We start from the raw sequence: 25,458 nt of genomic DNA on the forward strand, positions 1-25,458 counted from the left end.
TGTAGATTTAGAATGGCATTTAGAAAAACCAACTTTGTAGATACACCGGAATTAGACATTGTTCGGGTATTCGGATTTTTCTAATAGAACATAAACTGCTAGAATCTAATGGAGAAGTTCCAAACTTCTTGTATCCTCAAGTCTCAGTGGCCTAGTGATTTCTTTTAAACAAGTGACAGTGAATTGTCATTCTTGTCAGAATTCCTACCTTCTTCTTCTTCTTCTTCTTCTTCAACACTTCAGAGATTAGACAACATGCCTGTTCCGTCTTCACCAATTTTTTTATTTTCATCTCCATCTTTTGAATGGTCGTCCTACACTACGTTGTTCTCTAGGCCTGTACTTACTGACTATTACTGGTACTCCTTTAGTTGGATTAAGGTGCTCTTTTTATCTCCCTCTTCCTTCCTCTATAAATTCGTTAATATTACATATATTCAATTCCTCTCGAATGTCCACATTCCGTATCCTCTCTCTTTTTGTGCAACCCTTTACTCTTCTCAAGGATCACATCTCTGCTCTTTTAGATTTATCTCTAGCTCTAGTAACCCAAGATTCGCTTCCGTAAGTAAGCAAAGGCACAGCCATAGTTTTGTAAAATTTTTAATTTAGTTTTCGGTCTCGTTTTATTTTTAAGTTTTCTGTTTATTACACCACAGATAGCCTGAAATTTATATATGTACTTTATTTTGTATATCATTATCTGGATGAAAGCTAACTTTACAACCCAAAATAATTGAAACACGGGACCTGTTCCAGTGGCTTATCATCTACTACTATTTTAGAACAAAGTGGGTCCTTTCCTTGGTCGGCTACAACCTTTGTCTTTGCAATTGATATATTTAAATTATACTGCCTGCCAAGTTGATGTAGTTTATGCACTGAGCGCTGTAAATCTCCCTCATTCTTCTGTAGTATTATTAAATCGTCAGCATAGAGAAAGATGTTTAGATTGCTCTCTTTGTTCAATTGGATACCTGCACTCACTTCTTTTCCCCATTTTTTATTGTCATAAATATTAAACAGAGTTGGCGATATACTACATCCTTGTCGCACACTATTGTTTATTGCCGCCTCTTCGATTCTTGAAGTGCCTGTGTTTATTATGATTTTTGTACGTACATATGTTAAATTGTTTTAATTAAATGGAAGGGATAATTTCTTTCTCTCATTATAGATCACAGCTTCTCTCTGTTAGAGTTGAACGCCTTATAAAAGTCTATATTGTGTTATAGGAGAAATGGAAAGTTGAATTTAAAGAAAACGAATTCTATCCTAGTGAGGATTTTCTAGGGAAACTGGCATTGAGTGGAAATTCATTCCCCTCAAAGCACCGCTCTTTCATGGTATCTGAGAATCTATTGCTTGATCAACAAAGCATCATTAAAAACCATTGTTTACAATAAAAGTGTTAGATTTTGATCAGTTTTTAGACTTGTTTGCTACTTATTGAAAACTGCCTTCATTCTAGGCTACATCAACAGATCCTCTTGCTGCCATTAACTCCTGGTCACTTTTTAACGAGAAGTTCCTTTGACTACATACTTCAAAGTTTACATATTTAACCAATTTAGATCGCTGGAAATTGATTCACTATTGCTTCCAAAGTTTCTGGTCTGATTGGTCAAAATTTAATAATATTTTATATAGTGTGGATTATATAGTTTTTTGTTTTGCCTTCTAGGCGTGCAGATTAGCCATACATAGTATTTACGTAGTTAAATATTGTTTGGAATTAATTTGAAAATGCATATAATGTCATTTTGCAATTTCCAAATTGGACTGTATGTTTGAGTTCCAAAAATATTAACAATAATTGCATATGTTAAATTTTGTTAGCAAAACCCACGTTTAAATATTCTATAAAAAACATTATCCTCAATTATACAATAGTATTATTTAGTTTATATATTTGTGGCTCTTTTCACCAGTTGTGAAAACAAAAGAAAATTTTGGATCATATATAATATAATATGTTTCAAGCAAATACTTTTTAAACATTGCTTTAATATAATATCAAGAATTATAATTATTCTTCTTCAATGCATCATGACTCTGTACATGTATCCTTCGAAGAAGTAAATGAGCTTAAACTCAATCCTAGACTTGATAGCTTGCTTTGAACTTCTTCAGGAATATCTGCATCTTTTCGCCGATTTAATATAAAATAGTCATCTGAAAACAATTACAATTGATAAACTCTGTACTGAATGTAATTATGACACAAAATTCATTTTTCTTACAGGAATAGGAGTTACGGATTAAAAACTAGATTAGGACTAGAAAATATATATATTTATTTATGTATAATTAACCATTCTTGAGAAGGTTAACTATTTCCCTGAAGTATGTACAGCGCGAATACCCAATACGCATATCTTCACTAAGTGCGAATCTAATGATACTTTGTCAATAATTATCTGTTCACACCTTTACACGCTACAGGTTTTACGAAAAAATAAACGAAACATACTAAACGTTTGCAAATTTATACTTCGCAGGGAGTAAGAATAAGAGATCGCATTTTGAACTTTAACCCTACCCTTTAATTTGTCACCAGAATTTGTATAACAATTACAATTATTGGTTATTAATAATTTTAAAAAGAGGCTTCTCATTAGTGGAACTAACATCTCTTTCAAATGTATGTAACAACGTCGAGACTTCCAAAAGCATATCTTCAGAAATTTTCGAATCAATTGACAATTCATTCATCGGTTCAAACGTTTAGACACTACTTCTTTTACAATAAAGGTAACATCAGGAAGTACAAAGAAAACGCCGTTTGATCTACGCTGGCGATTAATTACGCTCATACGTTATTTTAAAACAAAATTAGGAAACATATTTTACAGTGAATAAGAAAAACATTAGCAGAAGTTTTTAAACAATACTTTTTTTTGTGCAGTTTTTGCTGATCTGCACTTAAACAACTGTTCGGTAGCGTTTGTGCACAAAAAAGGCAACTCGAAATTACTTCCATTCGTAATTTTTTATGTCTATCCTACGTTCCAAATTAAGTTTAAAAACTTTCAGGTAAATGTGTATAAATGACCTAACTTTCGTTGTTTGAAGTAGATGTATTTAGGCGAATCATACTTTATCATGCTCACCACTTCTTTGTACACTTTCACCCATGGAATTTGTATAATGTTGAGAATACATTAAATAGTACAATTTACGATGTAAAATTTCAATATTACCTGCACTGCGCGTTGTAGGCTTGGTGCATTTATAAAGTACTGCAGCATTGTTATCTGCACTAACTACTCGTACTGTGAATTTTGCTGGGATCTTCAAAAAACCTGAAACACAGAGAAGTAAGTAAGGATTACCAAGGCTGTAATGGTGTTAAAGTAAATGATTTTCTATTTCTTTTCAGTTTGTCCATTCAGATAATTATGGCTGAGGGCACTGTTGAGAAAGATAACAGCAGTAATATTGAAAGTAATAAGTCATTTAGCAATAAGTTATTTTTTCAAAAAGGCTGAAGTTCGCCAAGAAATACAAGAAAGAATTTGTTTTAATTTATAGTTACTTTTCTATTATGAAATTTAGATGAAAAACTATATACTCTCGCAGCGGCTAGGTTTGACATGCTGGAAAAGACTATTTTTTTTAGCAGAAAGAGGGCTGCTTCCAGAATAATGACGAGGTTTTGTCGAGGAAGTATGACATTCTCAAAAACTAAAGACAACAATCTGTCTTTAACTTTTGATTCATATTCAGTCTTATTAATTGTAATAAGTTGTTGATTTAATTCTGTCTTAAAAAGATTCAATGCTTTATTTACCAATTGTTTTTTATTTGGAATTATTTTTGGTTTTTCACCTCAAAAATTAAAATAAAAGTATATTATTTTAAATTTGTATGAGCCCCCTTCTATTTCTACAAACTATAATTCTGTGTCTTATATGCTGATTGTCAAAATTATATATTTTTAAATACTCATACTTTTTTGTTTCTTTGTGCCCAGCATTCATTACCTGAAGACTCCTTTTAATGATCGTTTCCTATTTTGATGTCTAGTATGAAATGAATTGTTTTCAGCACCCAATTATAGATTCTGTTTAAGAGGAGAATTTTCGTTTCTGGTCAGGTAGGGAAGATTGTTTGGTATTTTATGATTGTTTGTCTTGTGTTATTTCTCATAATTCGATTGTCTTTTTCTAATTTTCAGCGGAAGTCTTATAATCAGCATAAAGAGTATCTACTTTCGAAAATTATTCTACCATTTGGGGTTCTTGTTTTTTATTTTTGTAGTCCTCAGAACTCATTCTGAAGGATGAAATGATATACAGAATCAAGACTATGAGACATATTTAAAGAAATTTCACCCCAGGTAATTATTAACAAAGAATGTGAATCCTTATTAAATTATATGCTAATAGGAAAGTTGGAACAAGTAAAACAAGTTGATTCTAATTTTGGTCTAAAAGAAGTTATCCAAAACAAAATTTTTCTTTGTTAATTGTACTTTAATAACTCAGTCAATGATTCCTTTTTCCTTTTTAATGTGGTTTACTTACTTGATTGTAATGTGCAATCGAAAGGATATGGATGATCTTTGTTACTTTCTTTACTCTCACAATGAACGCCATAAGATCTATAAAACAAAACACAATTTATGTCAATGTTAACACAAACTACAAAATAGAAAACATAAATATATTTATGTCCATTTATCCACGCATCACTTCTTTATAAAAGTTTAAAACAATTATTAATATTAATTAGTCATTAAATGAGAGCATTTGACCGTCTACTAGGCTCTCTAATTGCGCTGAATTGTCAAGCTCTAACAATGTTGGTTGCTATAAACACTTAGCAGTAATTCGGACCAATATATGTGAGAGAAGTGCTAATATTAAATTACGAGACTCATTTAAAAAAATTAATAAATAAACAAGCGCTGTATTTCCCCAAGTCCCACCTAATATTGACTTTGATGATTGGATCTCATGAGGCTCAAGTAGAATAAATAACTAGGACTTAATTAGTCTACTCAATCTTATAAACGAGACCATAGTTTTCACCTATCAGATTATTGGCTTTATTTTTTTATGAAGCTTCAATTCAGTTCATTATTCATGAACAAATCCTAGCTTTGTAATAGGAATTAGCCAGTGAGTCCCTAATTAATCACTATTTGAAGAGTTTTAAATCGGTGTGTTCGAAATATGCGAACGATTTCTAAAAATAAGACGGTTTTAAAGAAGAATGAAATATGCATAAGAAACATGGATAACATTTTTTATTCCATTATTTCTTTCGCCTCCACTTTTAAAAATTCATTACTGCAATTGATTAAATGGCATAACGATCAGCGGTAAGATTCTTAAATTACTGTTGGTCAAATAAAATGTATTTCGATCAAATTAGTTCGGACAGATTTTTTTATTTTAAGGTGCGTCAAAATGTGAAGTCATTGGGGCCGCCAGTTTTTTTCAGTGCACTGTTCGGTGGACCCGGGCAGTTCTCTCGTTTCAGATAATACTGTTTATCATCGGACAATGAGCTGTAAGAAGCTCATAAGAAGAAAAAATGTAAGGGTCGTAGCTGAATTTGAACTTGGCCTAGGATTCTTGAACGCTAACCACTTAGCTAAAGCATGGCCTAACATAAAATATTAGCTCCATATTAGATATTCTTTTTAAAAATTATTAAAATAAATGAAATAAAAAGTATTAGTTACCCATCTTCTTTAAGACTATATTTAATAAGTTTGGTGCCACCAGAATCTGAGCTAGTTGCAAATTGATCACAGAGAGATGCACGAGCTCCGCCTTTTGAGTGAGTCACGTACCAAGTTCCTGTGAAAAACTAAATCACACATTTGGAGTGAAAACTCAAATGACTTTTCCATATTTCCAGCTAGCCCAGAATATCAACAAAATATTTAATGCACTGTAAGACTGTAACAATATAAAGGTGGTAAATCCACCGAATTTCAATAAGAGAAAAGCCCAATGGATAACCCCTTCTGAAAATCAATTTTCATGATCAACATTTCATTTAAAACTGATGCCATTACATGTTTAGTTTAAGCGGTTTAACGAGATTAGTTAAAAGTTTCATCGCTAAGTTTTTTTATGGAGAAGACTCAAACGAAATAATATTAAGTTTGAAGACTCTTCTTCCTGTAAGTAGCGCCAGATCGTTCACATACAAAATCGTTTCAGACCATTATATTCTTTTATTAGCTGATTAATTATGTTGTACTTATTAAGTACTTACTGATAATATCTTTATGATTAAGATTTTGTAAAAACTAATTTTCTACTTTACAAAGGTCAATTTATTATTTTCAATTAATTATGCTCGGTGAAAACATATATACAAAAAAGTAGTTAGAGGGAAAAAAGATGGGTATGGGTTTGAATAAATATTTGCCTAATCATCAACAGCTTTCCTTTATATTGTGGATCAATTTCCTCTTCTGAGACAATAGAGTAGCATTTTTGCTTTAACTCCTCCTTTACATTAACGCGAACAAGATGCTAAAAATTAAGTAAAATCCTGTCTCGAATTAATAAACTATTTTTGACATAAAAACAATAAATTATATTTATCTTTAAGTTTTAATTCATATAAGCTGTATTTTACAGTAATTCTAATAATTCCTTTACCTCATCAATATTTTCTTGAGCTGTCACAGCATCACACTCACCATTGGTAATACAATGGATACTTCTAAGCGTCAAAATTCCAAATATAGTTATCAGAATTATCCTGCAATAAATATTGAGTAAGTCCCAGTTTCTTACTTGCTAAATATTTAAATGTGACTTCAAAAATTAAATTGAAGAAAAAGATGTATAATAGGACTCCGACTTGGACAACACCATGCAACCATGTCTAAATTAAAAGAAAAGCAATACAAAAGTTACCACTTAACTTATGTAATTGTCATTACAATTAAATAAAAAATATTAAAAATTAATTATGCCCTTGCATGGTTTCTTTTATGATGTTTATATGACAAATTACTTCAGGACAAAGTTTATTAATAACTTCCTGCCCTCTGTATTTTTATTTCTTTCAAAATTTCTTTACTAAAGGGGCTTACTAGGTGAATACATGCCCCAAAGAAGTTAGCAAAATAAGAAGTGTGTTAATGGTTAATCTCACCAAATACAAATCCAGCCAGCCGTTTTCTAAACACTCTATCATGTAAGATTATAATCAACCAAATTATAGCTACAGAAACATCAGTGTTTATTTTTAATTGCATGACTAAGTGTCACTTTTATTACAAACTGTTCATGAACATAATTTTCTATCTTATTATCTGTTGTTATACTTAATTTAGACTAATTTATTATAATCTCTCATCACTAATCCCGTTATAAAAGAAATATGGGTAAAAACCACACGAACAAATCAATAAATGTTTTATATTTTATTAATCTACCTTTTTAGGCCTTAATTATTGCTAAGATGAAAGTTTATTTTTTAATCATTTCAGAATAAATAACATACAAAAAGGAAAATAGAATATTTCTAACTGATAAGAACGTTGTTGAATTTTTGGGCAGAATAAAGCAATTAATCTAGAAAAATAAAAGCTTGGTAAGTAGTTTTATTACATACCTGTTCATGTTGAGATGAATTTAGTGCGTTAAATGTTAAATAAAATAACAAAGAGGAAATTTAAGTTATAACTCCCACTACTGCAAATTGATAATTGATTCTGTTTGTGGCACAATAAAAGATAATAAATGAAGGAGAAGGAGAAAAGCTAGTTTTGGAAAATTCAGACCCTAAACTATATCTTTAATAAAACATAATCAACTATATCTCGCATTCTATAGCTCAAATATTAATGAAATTCTAAACAAAAGTAGATAACTACTAGAACTATAAATAGATAAAATATGAAAATTTTACATTCAGTCAGAGAAGATATAATAGTAAGTTTAAAATAGGCAAATCCTAGAGATACTCAACTACAAGCCATTACATCTCGATTTCTATTGTTTAAATACTAATGAAATTCTACGCAATAATACATAATTTCTAGCCCTACAAACAGATAATTTTTTTTTTTTCACTTTATATATTTACAACTGCAACAATTGTTACATCAAGTAAATTTGATCTTACTGGTTCAGTTCTCTTGTAATGACATGGTTAGAGCAATCACCCACTGGTGAAACTCACAATGATTTAATCACAACAGATCTCTAGGCCACTGCCGCTTCAAACGAAGAGGAGAATTTATTTATTTATTTACAAGACGGGCAATCACCCAGTTACAAAGAAATATAATTTAAAATAACATTTAATAATAACTCAATATATAATAATTATAGATTATACATATATCATACATTTATACATATATATATCGTAGAATAGAAATAAAGATAAAATAGAAATAATATATACACATAATTTACTTAATAGATGAAAAATACTTCAAAATATGTTCTATAAAATATACTTTAAAAATAGAAACTTTACTCAATTAATAAGTCTTAATATCACAAATGACCGGTAAGTTTTCCCTAGTACCAATCACCGCAAAATCAGCTATTTAACAAATGTTTCAACTCGATCATGTTGGTGTTGAATATATCAAAATCAGCGGGTAGATGATTAACTTGATCCGCAACTCTTGGAAAATAACTGAACTTACGATAATTAGTACTATGGCACACTTTAGAAAACACTTGTTTTTGTCTAGTACCGTTTGTTGGCACGTGAAAATTTAACAATGATAAAAGTTCAGGGCAGTTTATATTATTATTTAGAATTTTGAAAATAAAATTTAAGTCTGTGGCTTGTCTACGAAACTGTAAAGTACTCAAACCAGTAAATTCCATTATGTACGGTACCTCCGTCATGGCTTTTGTCTCTCGATACCAGAGCAATCTTAGGAATTTTCTTTGAAGTGATTCAAGTTTGTTGACGTAAGTTTTCTGATAAGGAGACCATAAAGCAGAGCAGTACTCAAGAATAGGTCGTACCATTACTTTGTAAAGGATAATTATGGTTCTGACATCTTTAAAGTTTAGATTGTCGGGAAGGTGAGGAGAGAAGAGTTGTTGGACAAGAAGATTAGGATGGAGAGCTAGGAGGCTGTGAAAGTTGCGGTACCGAGACTTTATTAGGTCAGTGACAAAATATAGAATATTAAAACCAAATTTAGAAATTATTTAATTTCGAAGGCCCAAAAACTCTATTTATCACGCATTGTATAAAAAACTAAATATTCACTTAGAGCAGAACAATTATTTTTCGGATAAATTTAAAATAGATTTTATTAAAGTTATTTTCAAATTAAGAGGAGGAGTTGTTAAATCTGAATTTTAATGTTGCCAGAGATGAAACTGTACATTTGTGTTCAATGTGTAACCAGTCTGTTATTGAAGATACCTTTCATTATGTAAGTGTCTGTCCTGTACTATCTGAATTCAGAGTAAGATGGTTAGGAAAGAAAATGGTATCTGAATCAGAGCGTATTGAATATATAAATGGACGCGACTGGGATAAACTATATAATTATCACATTAGAGCATGGAAATACAGAAGTTTGATGTCAAGCAGATGGATTGCTGTCCATGCTTTGTGTAAATATGTTTTGCTGTTTATATGATTATGTATATATTAATTAAAAATAAAACACTTAATTATTATTATTATTACAAATAGATAATATTTCTACCACCACTATGCATGCTGGATCGTCTAATAGTGGCGTTCGTGACCAGGTTGACTACCACTGATAAACTGATGTTACTAAACAAAAGATTACTTTTCAGCTCGGTCCTAAAATTCAACAATAATGTTCAGCAAGAACCTTCCAACATCCAATTTATCCAATCTCTTCAGTCCATTATATACAATAAAATTTTTAGATTTTGATGAATTTATAGACTATCTTAATATTGATTAAAGATTGTTTTAATTCTGGGCCAACTGGATTCTCTATCAACAGATATTCAGATAGAGCCATTGGTCTTCTTTTAATGGAAAAACGAGGGCCTCCTTTGACTATGTACTTCAAAATCATAGATTTAACCAATTCCGAAACGATAATTCAATATTACTTCCAAAGTTTCTGGACTCAGTAAAAATTTATCATTTTTTACAATGGTGTTAAATATTATTTGGAATTAATTTGAATAATGTAAATAACGTTTATTTGCAATATCTACATCGAACTGCATATTTGCAATGATGATCCAGATGTAATAGGAATGGGAGAATGCAAATGAATAGCGAGTTCTCAGTTTCTTGTAAGAAAGTTTCGCATGTGTTTAATTTTGTTAGCAATCCCATGTTTGCACATTCATGTGAAACATTATCCTCAGTTGAACAAACAGTACTATTTACTTTATAAATATATAATATTATGTCAATATTTGTGACTCTTCACCATGTCAATATTTGTGACCTCACCAATTGGTCTTTTTATTTGAAAACAAATAAAATACAATTTTAAACCACATTTTTACCTTATATGATTTGAATAATAAATTAATATTCAAAATATAAAAAATAATCACAGATATGCATGTGCACCTGTACTCATAATATTCAAATATTATATGTAAATAATTTACTAATTTTTATTGCAACAAAAAGACTTTTTATCTTTGTCTCCTTCACAACCACTTTGTAATCAACACAATCTATTTTAAATTTTTCGTTAAATAGGTGTTCTCGAAATTTGTACATGAATAGTTGATGTATAACTCAGTTGGCCTCCTCAATTAGTCAATCATTCATGCGTATTTGATTCGAATACTATTTAATTTTGTACCTGGCAAATTTTGCAGGTTCGAGTCTAGCCATTGAAGCTCGGGACTACCCAGTTTTCTCTTTTCATTGCTACCACTATATCTGTCACCATCCTCCTTGCGGGCCACCCGCACATCGTAGCCTTCCCAATTTAATAAAATTGTTACATCTATATCCTTAAAATAGAAGTAAGGAAATATCTTATAAAAGCTGTGAGGTTTCTCAATTGCTATTGAGATCGCCCAAGTTTCGGAGCTTTAGGTTTTGGACTCTAATAAATTAAGGTTCTATGAAGCCTTCATTTTGTGTTTAATAATCATTTTTCGAATAGAACCCTTTCGTGGGGACTATTTCTCCGAGAACATTTGAAGAAGTAGGAACTAGTTTGAAACAGACGAAGTCTTCTTGCAGGGGAACCATATTCGGAACAGATTTGCAGTAACCTCTACCTTATTAAGAATTAATCCATTCAATTTACAAGTGACTTTTACCATACTATAAAAATAGTAACAACTAAATGATTAAAAAGAAACTATTTTAAATAGAAAATATTATACATCTTACAAACTGCGAATCAATGCACTAATTTCTTTCATAATCCTTGATTCTCACATTATACAGAGATTATGTTTGGCAAACTTAAAAACTTAATTTTTTTAAAAAGATTATTATTATTTAGCAGTATTCTAATGACAACATCCTTCATGTGGCCAGCAGCGAACTGAAAATATTTCTTTTTATCTAAGTAAACCAAATGTTCATGTTTCCTGTAAACTTTGGTTGGCGCTCTTATGAGGTTTTATAGATGTTGCTATACTAGCTATAGAGTTGATTGAGGGTTAAAGGGCTAAGCCCTTCTATTTTATCGTTAAGCCCTTCTAGATTTTCATTAAATAATTTTAAAATAATGTGGTGATTAATATAATTTAATGACAAAACTTCTTTTGTGGGTTCAAGCAAAATTATCTTTGAAATAGTATTACTTACGCCTTCATGTCTACCAAATTTCAGATTGAACAAATTTTGTAGTGGAGGAGATGTACATTTATACTGTTACAATATTTGCACTTTTAATTGGTATACACTTTGGCATTAACAGGTGCTCCCTAAGCTATACAAACTTATCAAAGCCATGCGCACCAAATCTACTGTCATCCTTCCACTTTCATTAAATGTTAATCAAACTCTTATTCCTAATAATTACGCATACAGTTCTTAACACAAGGCCGACACACTAGCAGATTTCTTTGAAAAAGTTCATATTATGAATTCTAGCTCAGGTGTACCTTCTTCACCCGTAAAGTAATCTCAGTCTCGAACAATTATTTCACTACCAACCTAAAACCTGATGAATGTATCTTAACAACACCAAAAGAATGAAGAAAAGAAATAAGAGGATTAAAATATAACAAAGACCCCGGCATAGACGGAATTAATACAAAAATTATGAAAAACATTTCAAGAAAGTGTCTAATCCACCTTACTAAAAAAATTAATTACGTAATTATGTTTGGCTACTTTCCTGATATATGGAAAATGGCAAAAATTATTGTCATTGCTAGAGCTGGTAGATCCCCTAAAGACCCCTCTTTATCCAGCAGCTATCGGCCGATCTCCTTATTTCCTTAGTAAGCTGACTAAGGAAATTATTTTAAGAAGACTTACCTCATTCACTGATAGTAATAGTCTATTATCATCCTGCCAATTTGGTTTCCGTCCAAGACAGTCGACTACTGCCCAGTTAGCCAGAGTTACTTGATAGAGCACCACTTTAATCTGAACAAACATACAGGGATGGCTTTGATAAATGTGGAAAAAGCCTTCAATTGTGTTTGGCACAATGGCCTTATCAATAAATTAATTAAGAATGGCTTTCCAAGATATTTAATTTACTTTGTTAAAAGCTAACAGAAAATTCAGCGTCGCACTCGGTAGCACAGTTTCAGGTGTGAGGTTAATTAGAGCTGGTGTCTTCCAAGGCTCAGTCTTGAGGCCTACACTTTTCAATATTTTTATAAATGATATAACCAAGCTGAAACTTAAATCCAGTTGCTCCCTGTGTGTTGACGATACTGCCTTCTTTATTTCTTCATTCAGAGTTGGCACAAAAGTCAAACATTTATCGATAGCCCTTGATAAAAGTTTCAAATACTTGAAACAAAATGGAAAATGGAAGTTCTCTTTAAAAAATACAAGCACAAAAGGCTTAAGCACATCTTGCTTTAATTAAATCTATATAGTAAGGTTTTTTTGCCTTAGTATTAAGTTTGGACAGATTAACCAATGTAAATATTAAAGTTGTGGAGAGTATATAGGCACTGCAGCCTGAAACCCCCTTTTGTATATTTATTTTAAATTATAAATAAACTTTTTCAAATTCAAATTCAAACAGGTGCTCTTTTCAAATGTTAATTTGAATTCAGAGTTGCATAATTCACTTATTTTAGAGCATTATGTCTGTTATAATAACAATTAAATACCACCTTCATTATCGAGTGATAGATTCAAGAATATTTAAACATCTTTAAGCACTATAACAAGATCATTTAATTGTGTTTTAAATATTTTTCTTACAGAAGTTTGCGTAATATATTTTTTTAGGTTTTAGTGAATATTGTAATAGTTCACTCATTTTCTTTTTATCCCACTCAGCATTCAGCAATTCCTTCAATATATTATTGGGTTAGAAGAAACTGTGTAGAATCAATACACATTTTTGATCCTGTGAACTGTCTGGAAAGAGATTTGTACCTGTTGATCTAGATAAGTAATTAAACGCATTCAGTTGGGGGAAATTCTAAATTTGTTAACAGGATCGTTTCCTTTCAGGCACTGTATTAAGTAATTATTGGATACTCAGAAGTTTAAAGCCCTCCTGTTCAAAAACTAATTAATTTGGATGGATTACTCCCTTTGCTAATTATAGATTTAGAATGGCCATCCAGAAAAGCCAAATTTTTTAGTTACACCGGAATTAGACATTGTTCAGGTATTCGGATTTTTCTAAAGAACAAAAACAGCTAGAGAATGGAGAAGTTCCACACTTCCTGTATCCTCAAGTCTCAGTGGCCTGGTGATTTCTTTTAAACAAGTGTCAGTGAATGACAGAAAGTTCTACCTTTTTCTTCTTCTTCTTCAACACTTCAGGGATTAGACAACATTCCTGTTCCGTCTTCACCAATTTTTTTTTTTTTCATCTCCATCTTTTGAATGGTCGTCCTACACTACTTTGTCCTCTAGGCCTGTACTTATTGACCATTACTGGTACTCTTCTAGTTGGATTAAGGTGCTCTTTCTATCTCCCTCTTCCTTCCTCTTCAAGAACAATTTTATTTCAAACACATTACCCTCGATGTACTTATGTCGAACCTTTTTCACAGTAAGTCTAATGCAAAGGGTGCAGTTGAAATTCCTATAGACTTTATAAAAAAATCGATGCCGTCCATTATACCTCCTTTACTAGAAATTTATAATTTTTCTCTAACATATTCAAAATACCCATCAATATGGAAACAATCTCTTATTCGTCCTCTCGCAAAAATTAAGCTTCCTTCCTCTCTAAATGAACTACGGCCTATATCTTTACTTCCAGCAGTTTCCAAGCCTTTGGAAAGAATTGTATCTAACCAGATGAAAGAATATTTAAAAACTAATAATTTATTAGATCCATTCCAGTCTGGCTACCAGAAAGGACATAGTACACAGAGTTTGCTATTGAAGATAACAGATGACATTCGTTTGGCTATAGATAAAAGAATGGTTACTATTCTCGTTCTTTTTGACTTTTCAAAGGCCTTTGAATCGGTCAATCATTCCTTATTGCTTCACAAATTAAAACTGTTAAATTTTTCGCATTCTGCTTTGTCGTGGTTTGTCATATCTCTGTAGCCGAAAACAGTTAGTGATTGGTGGTAATGGAGAAAGATCTTCGTGGGAGTCAGTCAATTCCGGAGTGACTCAGGGTTCTGTTTTGGGTCATCTTCTGTTCTGTTTGTATGTTAATGATCTACGGAATGTAATGAAAAATTGTAAACATGCGCTTTATGCAGATGATTTGCAAATATATTTACACTGTCTACCGTCAGAGTTAGAAGATGGAATAGAAAAAGTCAAGGCGGATGTAGAAGCTATCTATAACTGGACAAAGTGTAATTTTATTTCATTTAATATTTCTAAATCTAAAGCAATGATAATTGGCAGTAACAGATATATAAGTTCTATTAAGCTGGATATAGTACCGAAAATTATTGTAAATGATAGCATTGTAATACCTTATGTAGAGTCTGCTAGATGTTTGGGAGTGACCATTTCGAATACACTGTCCTGGAATAATCATGTCACTAATATTTCAAACAGTATTTACAAGTCACTGTACCAGCTAAGACTCCACAAAGACTTGCTACCTGTACCGCTCCGTAGACAGCTGGTCAGTACACTGATATTCCCTTATTTAGATTATTGCTGCCTAGTGTATGCTGATTTGACTGCAGAACTCAACTTGAAGTTAAAACGATCACTAAACTCATGTGTCCGTTTTATATTAAATGTGCGAAAAGACGAGCACATAACAGCACATTACCATGAGTTGGGGTGGCTTAATGTTGAGTTCCGCAGGAAATATTTTAAGGGCAATTTTCTGTACCAGTTGTTTAGGACGCAGACTCCACGATATCTGTTTGACATGTTTACAGCTAAGGGTGTACTGGACTTACGGACTACAAGGACTGTCCACTCCAGACTGTACATACCAACTTACAGGACTGCTACCAATCAGAATTCTTTTTTCGTCACTTCCTGTAGACCTTACGAACAGGAAAACAATTTTTAATTTTAGATTTTTATTTTATGACTATTTATTTCAGGAATTTAGGAGGATATAGTTTATTTTATTTATTTTGTTGTTTTCTAGTTGTGAAAGTATTTATTGTAAATAATTTTTTGTGAACAGCTGTTTGGATTTGATTTTATATTTTATTATTTTAACCGAGAGTTTTTTTGTGTTTATTATGTAAATTTTATTTATTTTTGTTGCTCTTAAGGGACATGAGTCCCAGGGCATAATAAATGTATTGTAACGAAGTTGACCTGGGCAGAAAAGAAAGGCCTAGATTGTTCTAGGTGTTGAGCGACCAAAGTCAGTAACAGGCCGCCACTGCATAAACAAAAGGGCGGTATCTACCTGTGGCAGAGAAGAAAGGCCTAGATTGTTCTAGGGGTTGAGCGACCAAAGTCGGTAACAAAAGGTCGGACTCTACCTGAAGGGTCTAGATTGTTCTAGGAGTTTAGTGACCGTAGCCTGTAACGGTCCACCGCTGTGTAAAAGCCAGCTAAGAGAAAGGCCTCAGTTGGGTTGGTGGCATATGTGTTTTCCCAGCCAGTGATTGACAGGTGGGAGTGAGACAGACGGAGTTGGAGAGAGACAGTGTGTTGGAGGAGGGCGGCCACAGCTGAGGTGGTGGCAGTATGTGTTTTCCAGCCAATGAGCGGCAGGTGGGAGCAAGACAGGCAGAGTTGGAGTGTGACAGTAGGATGGAGGAGGGCGGCCCCAGTTGGGGTGGTGGCAGTATGTGTTTTCCTTAGCCAATGAGCGGCCGGTGGGCGTAAGACAAACGGAGTGGGGCAGTCGCAGTTAAAGGGAGGCAGACACAGCTGGAGAAGTCAGTTTTTAGACAGAGTTCTTAGTCAAGTTTTGAGGAAGTTTTTAGTCAAGTTTTTGAGTGAGTTTTGAGTTAGTCTTGGAAAGTTAGTTTGGAGAGAGTCAGTGTTGCGGAGTGCTTCAAAGTTAGCCAGTTAGGCGGTTAGGCAATTTGTGAGTAGAGCTTTGTTTGTGTAGCAGAGACTAGTGCAATTCGGTGCAGTGCGGACCAGTGGTCAGTCGTGGAACAGTTTTGTGGCGTTACGTAGTGAGTAAGTAACAGTAAACTGTTGTAAATGGTAGCTGTAATGAATAGCGTTAGTTGTTAGTAAATGTTAATGTGAGTAATGTTAATGTGTTAATAAATCAGGTCATTACTTACAAATTTAGCGAGTTTTATTATTTAATCAAACCCACAAATTTAAATTAACTAGTGGCAGGTATTAGTTATAGTTGTGAAGTTTTTAATAAAAGGACAAAAACTTTACAGTATCTTTCTTTCTTTCCTCTATAAATTCGTTAATATTATATATATTCAACTCCTCTCGAATGTCCACATTCCGTATCCTCTCTCACTTTTTGTGCAACCCTTAACTCTTCTCAGGAATCACATCTCTGCTCTTTGTAGATTAGTTTTATCTCTGGCTCTAGTAACCCAAGATTCGCTTCTGGAAGTAAGCAGAGGCACAGCCATAGTTTTGTAAAATTTTAATTTTGTTTCCGGCATCGTTTTATTTTTAAGTTAATCTGTTTATTACACCACAGATAGCCTGAAATTTATTTACTTTATTTTGTATATCATTACCTGGATGAAAGCTAAGCTCACAGCCCAAATAATTGAAATACGAGACCTGTTCCAGTGGCTTATTATCTATTACTATTTTAGAACAAAGTGGGTGCTTTCCATGGTGGGCCATAACCTTTGTCTTAGCAACTGATATATTTAAATTATATTCTCGGCCAAGTTGATGTAGTTTATACACTGAGCGCTGTAAATCTTCCTCATTCTTCTGTAATATTATTACATCGTCCATTATTAAACGTCTTACACTGTAAACGTCTTGCACTCTTTCTGTTCAATTGGATACCTGAACTCACTTCTTTTTCCATTTTTTTATCAGGTCATCTACATAAATATTAAACGGCGATATACGTACTACATCCTTGTCGCACACCTTTGTATATTGTCATCTCATCGGTTCTTGAAGTGCCTGTGTTTATTATGATTTTTGTACCTTCGTACATATGTTTAATTGTTTTTATTAAATGGAAGGAACAATTTCTTTCTCTGATTATAGATCACAGCTTCTCTCTGTCAGAGTGGAACGCCTTATAAAAGTATGTATTGTAACGAAGTTGACCTGGGCGGAGAAGAAAGGCCTAGATTGTTCTAGAGGTTGAACGACCAAAGTCAGTAACAGGCCGCCACTGCATAAACAAAAGGGGCGGTATCTACTTGTGGCAAAGAAGAAAGGCCTAGTTTGTTCTAGGGGTTAAGCGACCAAAGTCGGTAACAGGCCACCACTGTGTAGACAAAAGGGCCGGTCTATACATGAACTAGAAAGGAAAGGGGCTAGATTGTTCAAGGAGTTAGTGACCTGTGTAAAAGCCAGCTAAGAGAAAGGCCTCAGTTGGGGTGGTGGCATATGTGTTTCCCAGCCTGTGATTGACAGGTGAGAGGGAGACAGACGGAGTTGGAGAGAGACGGAGAATGGGAGGAGGCGGCTCACAGCTGAGGTGGTGGCAGTATGTTTTCTCCAGCCAATGAACATCAGGAGGGCGTGGAAACTTATGCTCAGAGAGTTGGAGGAGGGCAGTTCCAGTTGGAGGGAGGCACGCAGTTAAAAGGAGGCCGACACAGCTGGAGAAGTCAGTGTTAATCGAGTTTCAAGCAAGTTTTAAGGAGTTATTAGAGTTTATAGTTATTAGTCAAGTTTATGAGTTAGTCTTGGAGAGTCAGTGTTGCGGAGTGCTTCGGTGGTAGCTAGTTGGGCAATTAGTCAGTTGATGAGTAGAGCTGTGTTAGTGCAGCTGAGACTAGTGCAATTCGGTGCAGTGCGGACCAGTGGTCAGTCGGGGAACAGTTTTGTGGCGTTACGAAGTGAGTAAGTAACAGTAAACTGTTGTGACTGTTGTAAATGGTGACTGTAATGAATAGCGTTAGTTGCTTGTAAATGTTAATGTGAGTAATGTTAACGTGTTAATAAATCAGGTTATTACTTACAACTTTAGCGAGTTTTATTATTTAATCAAACCCACATATTTAATAACTAGTGGCAGGCACTAGTTGTGTAAGTAAAGTTTTTTTTTTTGGGAAAAAACTTTACAGTATTGTGTTGTAGGAGAAATGAAAAGTTGAATTTAAAGAAAACGAATTCTATCCCTGCAAGGATTTTCTAGGAAAACTGGCATTGAGTGGAAATTTAATCCCCTCAAAGCACCGCTCTTTGATGGTATCTGAGAATCTATTGCCTAATCAACAAAGCATCGTTTAAAAATCATTGTTTACAATAAAATTGTAGATTTTGATCAGTTTTTAGACTTTCTTGCTACTTATTGAAAACTGTCTTTATTCTAGGCTCCATCAACAGATCCTCTTGCAGCCATTAACTCCCGTTCATTTTTTAACGAGAAGTCCCTTTGACTACATATTTTCAATGTTTAAAGATTTAACCAATTTAACCAATGCTGGTAATTGATTCAATATTGCTTCCAAAGTTTCTGGTCTTTTTGGTAAAAGAATTAACAATATTTTACATAGTGCTGTTAAGTACTGTTTGAAATTAATTTGAATAATGCAAATAATGTCAATTTGCAATTTCCAAATTGGATTGTATGTTTGTGTTCCAGAAATGTTAAAAAATTATTCATGTGTTAATTTTTTTTAGCCAACCCACGTTTGAATGTTGAATAAAAAAGTTATCCTCAAATATATGAAAAGTACTATTTACTTATTTAATATATTTGTGACTCTTCCTCACCTGTTGATCTTTACATTGGAAAACAAATAAAGAAAATTTTTGATCATATATGCAAAACATAAGAATGTTTCACGCAAATACTTTTTAAAGCTTTATTTAATAGGATATCAAGAATTATAATAATACTTCTTCAATCACATCATGTCTTTGAACATTCACTCTTCGATGAAGTAAATGAGCCTGAGTCCAATCCTAGACTTGATAGCTTGCTTTTTACATCTTCAGGAATATCAGTATCTTTTTGTCGATTTAATACAAAATAGTCATCTGAAAACAATTACAATTAATAAATCTGTACTGAATATAGACAGATATTAATTTATGACCCAAAATTCATTTTTCATATAGGAATGAAAATAAGTTATCTTTGTTGTAAATCCTCAATTATTGAGTTACGGATTCAATACTAGAAAATATATAATACGTATTTATGTGTAATTAGTCATTCTAGAGAAGGAATTAGTCATTCTAGGAGGTTAATTATTTCCCTGTAGTATGTAGAGCGTCGAATACCCAAAACGCAGATTATCTCTAGAGTGCGAATCAAATAATACTTGGTCCATAATTATCTGTTTAAGCCTTTACACGCTACAGGGTTCACGAAATTACTAATAATTTTAAAATGAGGCTACTCTTTAGAGGAGCTAACAACTCTTCCAAATGTATGTAACAACGTCGAGACCTCTAAAAGCATATGTTCAGTAATTTTCGAATCAACTGACAATTTATTCATTGGTTCAAACGTTTAGACGCTACTTCTTTTACAATAAAGTTAAAAACAGGAAGTACAAAGAATACGCCGTTTGATCTGCGTTGGCGATTAATTACGCTCATACGTTATTTTAAAACAAAATTTGGAAACATATTTTACAGTGAATAAGAAAAACATTAGCAGAAGTTTTTCAATAGTAAACTTTTTTGTGAAGTTTTTGCTGATCTGCACTTATACAACTGTTCGGTAGCGTTTATGCAACAAAAGGCCACTCGAAATTACCCCCATTCATAATTTTTTATGTCTATCCTACGTTTCAAATTAAGTTTAAGAACTTTCAGGTAAATGTGTATAAATGTCCTAACTTTTGTTTTTTGAAGTAGATGTATTTAGGCGAATCATACTTTATCAGACTCATCACCACTTCTTTGTATACTTTCACCCATGGAATTTGTATAATGTTGAGAATACATTAAATAGTACAATTTGCGATGTAAAATTTCAATATTACCTGTACTGAATGTTGCAGACTTAGTGCATTTATAAAGTACTGCAGCATTGTTATCTGCACTAGCTACTGTGAATTTTGCTGGGATGTTCCTTTGATCTGAAACACACAGAAGTAAGTAAGGTTTACCAAGGCTGTAATGATGTTAAAGTAAATGACTTTTTATTTCATTTCAGTTTGTCCATTCAGATAATTATGGCTGAGGGCACTGTTGAGAAAGATAACAGCAGTAATGTTGAAAATCATAAGTCATTTAGCAATAAGTTTTTTTCCAAAAAAAAGGCTGAAGTTCGCCAAGAAATACAAGAAAGAATTTGTTTTAATTTATAGTTACTTTTCTATTATGAAATTTAGATGAAAAACTATATACTCTTGCAGCGGCTAGATTTGACATGCTGGAAAAGACTATATTTTTTAGCAGAATGAGGGCTGCTTTCAGAACAATGACGAGGTTTTGTCGAGGAAGTATGACATTCTCAAAAACTAAATACAACAATCTGTGTCTAACTTTTGATTCATATTCAGTCTTATTAATTGTAATAAGTTGTTGATTTAATTCTGCCTTACAGAGATTCAATGTTTTATTCATCAATTGTTTTTTATTTGGAATTATTTTTGGCTTTTCACCTCAAAAATAAAAATAAAAGTATATTATTTTAAATTTATATGAGCCCCCCTTCTATTTCTACAAGCTATAATCTGCTGTCTTATCTGCTGATTGTCAAAATTATATATTTTTATATAGTCACACTTTTTTCTTTCTTTGTACCCAGCATTACCTGAAAACTCCTTTTAAGGATCGTTCCCTATTTTGATGTCTAGTATGAAGAGAATTGTTTATAGCACCCAATTATAGATTCTGTTTAAGAGGAGAATTTTCGTTTCTGGTCTGGTAGGGAAGATTGTTTGGTATTTTATGATTGTTTGTCTTGTGCTATTTCTCATAATTCGATTGTCTTTTTCTAATTTTCAGCGGAAGTCTTATAATCAGCATTAGTGTATTTACTTTCGAAAATTATTCTACCATTTGGGGTTCATGTTTTTTATTTTTTTAGTCCTCAGAACTCATTCTGAAGGATGAAATGATAATACAGAAGCAAGACTATGAAACATATTTAAAGAAATTTCACCCCTGGTAATTATTAACAAAGAATGTAAATCCGTATTAAATTGTATGCTAATAGGAAAGTTGGAACAAGTAAAACAAGTTAATTCTAATTTTGGTCTAAAAGAAGTTATCCAAAACAAAATTTGTCTTTGTTAATTGTACTTTAATAACTCAGTCAATGATTCCTTTTTTTTTTTTTAATGTGGTTTACTTACTTGATTTTATTTCACAATCATAAGGATATGGATTATCTTTGTTACTTGGTTTACCCTCACAATGAATGCCATAAGATCTATAAAAACAGAATTTATGTCAATGTTAACACAAACTACAAAATAGAAAACATAAATATATTTATTTATATTATAAATAATAGTCGTTACCATTTATTCACGCGTCACTTCTTTATAAAAGTTTAAAACCATTATTTACTGATTACTGATTAATATTAATCAGTCATTTCATGATAGCATTTGACCGTCTAATTGCGCTTAATTGTCAAGCTCTAACAATGTTGGTTGCTATAAACACTTGGCAGTAATTCGGACCAATATATGTGAGAGATGTGCTAATAGTAAATTATGAAAGACTCTTTTAAAAAAATAAATAAATAAACAAGCACTGTATTTCCCCAAGTCCCACCGAATATTGACTTTGATGATTGGATCTCATGAGACTCAAGTAGAATAAATAACTATTACTTAATTAGTCTACTCAATCTTATAAACGAGACCACAGATTTCACCTATCAGATTATTGGCTTTATTTTTTTATGAATCTTCAATTCAATTCATTACTCATGAACAATTCCTTGCTTTGTAATAGGAAGTATCCAGTGAGTCCCTAATAGTCAATTAATCACTATTTGAAGAATGTTCGAAATTCGCGAACGATTTCTGAAAATAAGACGGTTTTAAAGAACAATAAAATATGCATAAGAGACATGGATAAAATTTTGTATTCCACCATTTCTTTCGCCTCCACTTTTAAAAATTCATTACTGCAACTGATTAAATGGCGATCAGCGGTAAGATTCTTAAATTACTGTTGGCCAAATAAAATGTATTTCGATCAAATTAGTTCGACAGATTTTTTTATTTTAAGGTGCGTCAAATTGTGAAGTCATTGGGGCCCCCAGTTTTTTCCAGTGCACTGCTCGGTGGACCCGAGCAGTTCTCTCGTTTCAGTTAATACGGTTTATCATCGGACAATGAGCTGCAAGAAGCTCATAAGAAGAAAAAATGTAAGGGTCGTAGCTGAATTTGAACTTGGCCTAGGATTCTTGTACGCTAACCACTTAGCTAAAGCATGGCCTAACATAAAATATTAGCTCCATGTTAGATATTCTTTTTTAAAATTATTAAAATAAATGAAATAAAAAGTATTACTTACCCATCTTCTTTAAGACTATATTTAATATGTTTGGTGTCACCTTGTAAGCCAGTTTCAAATTGGTCACAGAGAGATGCAGGACCTCCGACTTTCGAGTGAGTCACGTACCAAGTTCCTGTGAAAAACTAAATAAAACATCTGGGATGAAAACTTAAACGACTTTTCCATATTTCCAGCTAACCCAGAATATCAGCAACACATTTAATGACTGTAAGACTAACAAATATAAAGTTGGTAAATGTATATAGGTTTGAATAAATATTTGACTAATCATCAACAGCATTCTTTTGTATTGTGGATCAATTTCCTCTTCTGAGACAATGGAGTAGTACATTTTTGCTTTAACTTCTCCTTTACATTGACGAATAAAATGGGAAAAAATTAAATAAATCCTGTCTCGAATTATTTAACTATTTTTGACTTGAAAACAATAAATTACATTTATCTTTATGTTTTAATTCATATAAGCTGTATTTTACACTAACTCTAATGATTTCTTTACCTGGTCAACATTTTCTTGAGCTGTCACAGTATCACACTCACCATCGGTAATACAATGGATACTTCTAAGCGTCAAAATTCCAAATATAGTTATCAGAATTATCCTGAAATAAATATTGAGTAAGTACCAGTTTCTTACTTGCTAAATAATATATTTAAATGTGACTTCAAAATTAAATTGAAGAAAAAGCTCTGACTTAGACAACAACCATGTCTAAATTAAAAGAAAAGCAATACAAAAGTTACCACTTTACTTATGCAATTGTCATTACAATTAAATAAAAAATATTAAAATTAATTATGCCCTTGCATGATTTCTTTTATGATGTTATTATGGCAAATTACTTCAGGACAAGGTTTATTTTTAACTTCCTGCTCTCTGTATTTTTATTTCTTTCAAAATTTCTTTACTAAAGGGGCTTACTAGATGAATACATGCCCCAAAGAAGTTAGCTAAGTAAGAACTGTGATAATGGTTAATCTCACCAAATACAAATCCAGCCAGCCGTTTTCTAAACACTCTTATCATGTAAGATTATAATCAACCAAATTATAGCTACAGAAACATCAGTGTTTATTTTTAATTGCGTGACTATTTAATCAAAAAATTTATCACTTCTATTGCAAAATGTTCATGAACATATTTTCTATCTTATTATCCGTTGTTATACTTAATTTAGACTAATTTATTATAATCTCTCATCACTAATCCCGTTATAAAAGAAATTTGGGTAAAAACCACACGAACAAATCAATAAATGTTTTATATTTTATTAATCTACCTTTTTAGGCTTTAATTATTACTAAGATGAAAGTTTATTTTTTAATCATTTCAGAATGAATAACATACAAAAAGGAAAATAGAATATTTCTAACTGTCAAGAACGTTGTTGAATTTTTGTATAGAATAAAGCAATTAATCTAGAAAAATAAAAGCTTAGTAAGGAGTTTTATTACATACCTGTTCATGTTGAGATGAATTTAGTGCGTTAAATGTTAAATAAAATAACAAAGAGGAAATTTAAGTTATAACTCCCACTACTGCAAATTGATAATTGATTCTGTTTGTGACACAATAAAAGAAAACAAATACAGGAGAAGGAGAAAAGCTAGTTTTGGAAAATTCAGACCCTAAACTATATCTTTAATAAAACATATAATCAACTATATCTCGCATTCTATAGCTCAAATATTAATGAAATTCTAAACAAAAGTAGATAACTACTAGAACTATAAATAGATAAAATATGAAAATTTTACATTCAGTCAGAGAAGATATAATAGTAAGTTTAAAATAGGCAAAACCTAGAGATCCTCCAACTATAAACCATTATATATCGATTTCTATTATTTAAATATCAATGAAATTCTACGCAGCAATACATACTAGCCCTACAAACAAATAATATTTCTACCGCCACTATGAATGTTGGATCGTCTAATAGTGGCGTTCATGACCAGGTTGACTACCACTGATAAACTGATGTTACTAAACAAAAGATTACTTTTCTGCTCGGTCCTAAAATTCAACAATAATGTTCAGCAAGAACCTTCCAACATCCAATTTATCTAATCTCTTCAGTCCATTATATATAATAAAATATTTAGATTTTGATGAATTTATAGACTTTCTTAATATTGATTAAAAATTGTTTTAATTCTGGGCCAACTAGGTTCTGTACCAACAGATATTCAGTTAGAGCCATTGGTCTTGTTTTAATGGAAAAACGAGGGCCTCCTTTGACTATGTACTTCAAAATCATAGATTTAACCAATTCCGAAACGATGATTCAATATTATTTCCAAAGTTTCTGGATTCAGTAAACATTTAACATTTTATACTATGATGTTAAATATTATTTGGAATAATTT

At 32.1% G+C, this 25,458-nt stretch overlaps 2 protein-coding genes across 3 annotated transcripts; both read right to left on the bottom strand.

Annotated features, from left to right (window-relative positions):
• Window positions 1-1,987: 1,987 nt before the first annotated feature.
• On the bottom strand, window positions 1,988-11,763 carry LOC141447317 (triabin-like). Of its 2 annotated transcripts, none has more exons than XM_074114749.1 (6): window positions 11,737-11,763; window positions 6,630-6,732; window positions 5,696-5,823; window positions 4,530-4,606; window positions 3,204-3,305; window positions 1,988-2,175 (listed from the first exon to the last, which is right to left on the bottom strand). In XM_074114749.1, the coding sequence occupies exons 1-6, from the start codon at window positions 11,742-11,744 to the stop codon at window positions 2,048-2,050; spliced, it is 546 nt and encodes a 181-aa protein (XP_073970850.1). In that variant the 5' UTR covers window positions 11,745-11,763; the 3' UTR covers window positions 1,988-2,047. The 2 variants fall into 2 exon arrangements, with proteins under 2 accessions (XP_073970850.1, XP_073970849.1); XM_074114748.1 differs by lacking the exon at window positions 11,737-11,763 and adding an exon at window positions 7,594-7,711.
• Window positions 11,764-19,443: 7,680 nt separating this feature from the next.
• On the bottom strand, window positions 19,444-24,703 carry LOC141447318 (procalin-like). The gene is made up of 6 exons (XM_074114750.1): window positions 24,548-24,703; window positions 23,588-23,690; window positions 23,086-23,210; window positions 21,909-21,985; window positions 20,589-20,684; window positions 19,444-19,632 (listed from the first exon to the last, which is right to left on the bottom strand). The coding sequence occupies exons 1-6, from the start codon at window positions 24,553-24,555 to the stop codon at window positions 19,505-19,507; spliced, it is 537 nt and encodes a 178-aa protein (XP_073970851.1). The 5' UTR covers window positions 24,556-24,703; the 3' UTR covers window positions 19,444-19,504.
• Window positions 24,704-25,458: the final 755 nt, after the last annotated feature.

The sequence above is a fragment of the Rhodnius prolixus genome, unplaced genomic scaffold (genome assembly GCF_049639745.1).
Source record: "Rhodnius prolixus isolate KJV_2025 unplaced genomic scaffold, Rpr scaffold_7, whole genome shotgun sequence".
Lineage (NCBI taxonomy): Eukaryota > Metazoa > Arthropoda > Insecta > Hemiptera > Reduviidae > Rhodnius > Rhodnius prolixus.

What these genes read in the sequence shown, in the direction of transcription:
- LOC141447317 (XM_074114749.1), bottom strand. An exon ending in CTCAAGAAAATATTGATGAG is followed by an intron (nt 5,824 to 6,629) that starts GTAAAGGAATTA and finishes TGTGTGATTTAG; the next exon opens with TTTTTCACAGGAACTTGGTA. An exon ending in TATAGTCTTAAAGAAGATGG is followed by an intron (nt 4,607 to 5,695) that starts GTAACTAATACT and finishes TTTGTTTTATAG; the next exon opens with ATCTTATGGCGTTCATTGTG.
- LOC141447318 (XM_074114750.1), bottom strand. An exon ending in CTCAAGAAAATGTTGACCAG is followed by an intron (nt 23,211 to 23,587) that starts GTAAAGAAATCA and finishes TGTTTTATTTAG; the next exon opens with TTTTTCACAGGAACTTGGTA. An exon ending in TGATTGTGAAATAAAATCAA is followed by an intron (nt 20,685 to 21,908) that starts GTAAGTAAACCA and finishes TGTGTGTTTCAG; the next exon opens with ATCAAAGGAACATCCCAGCA.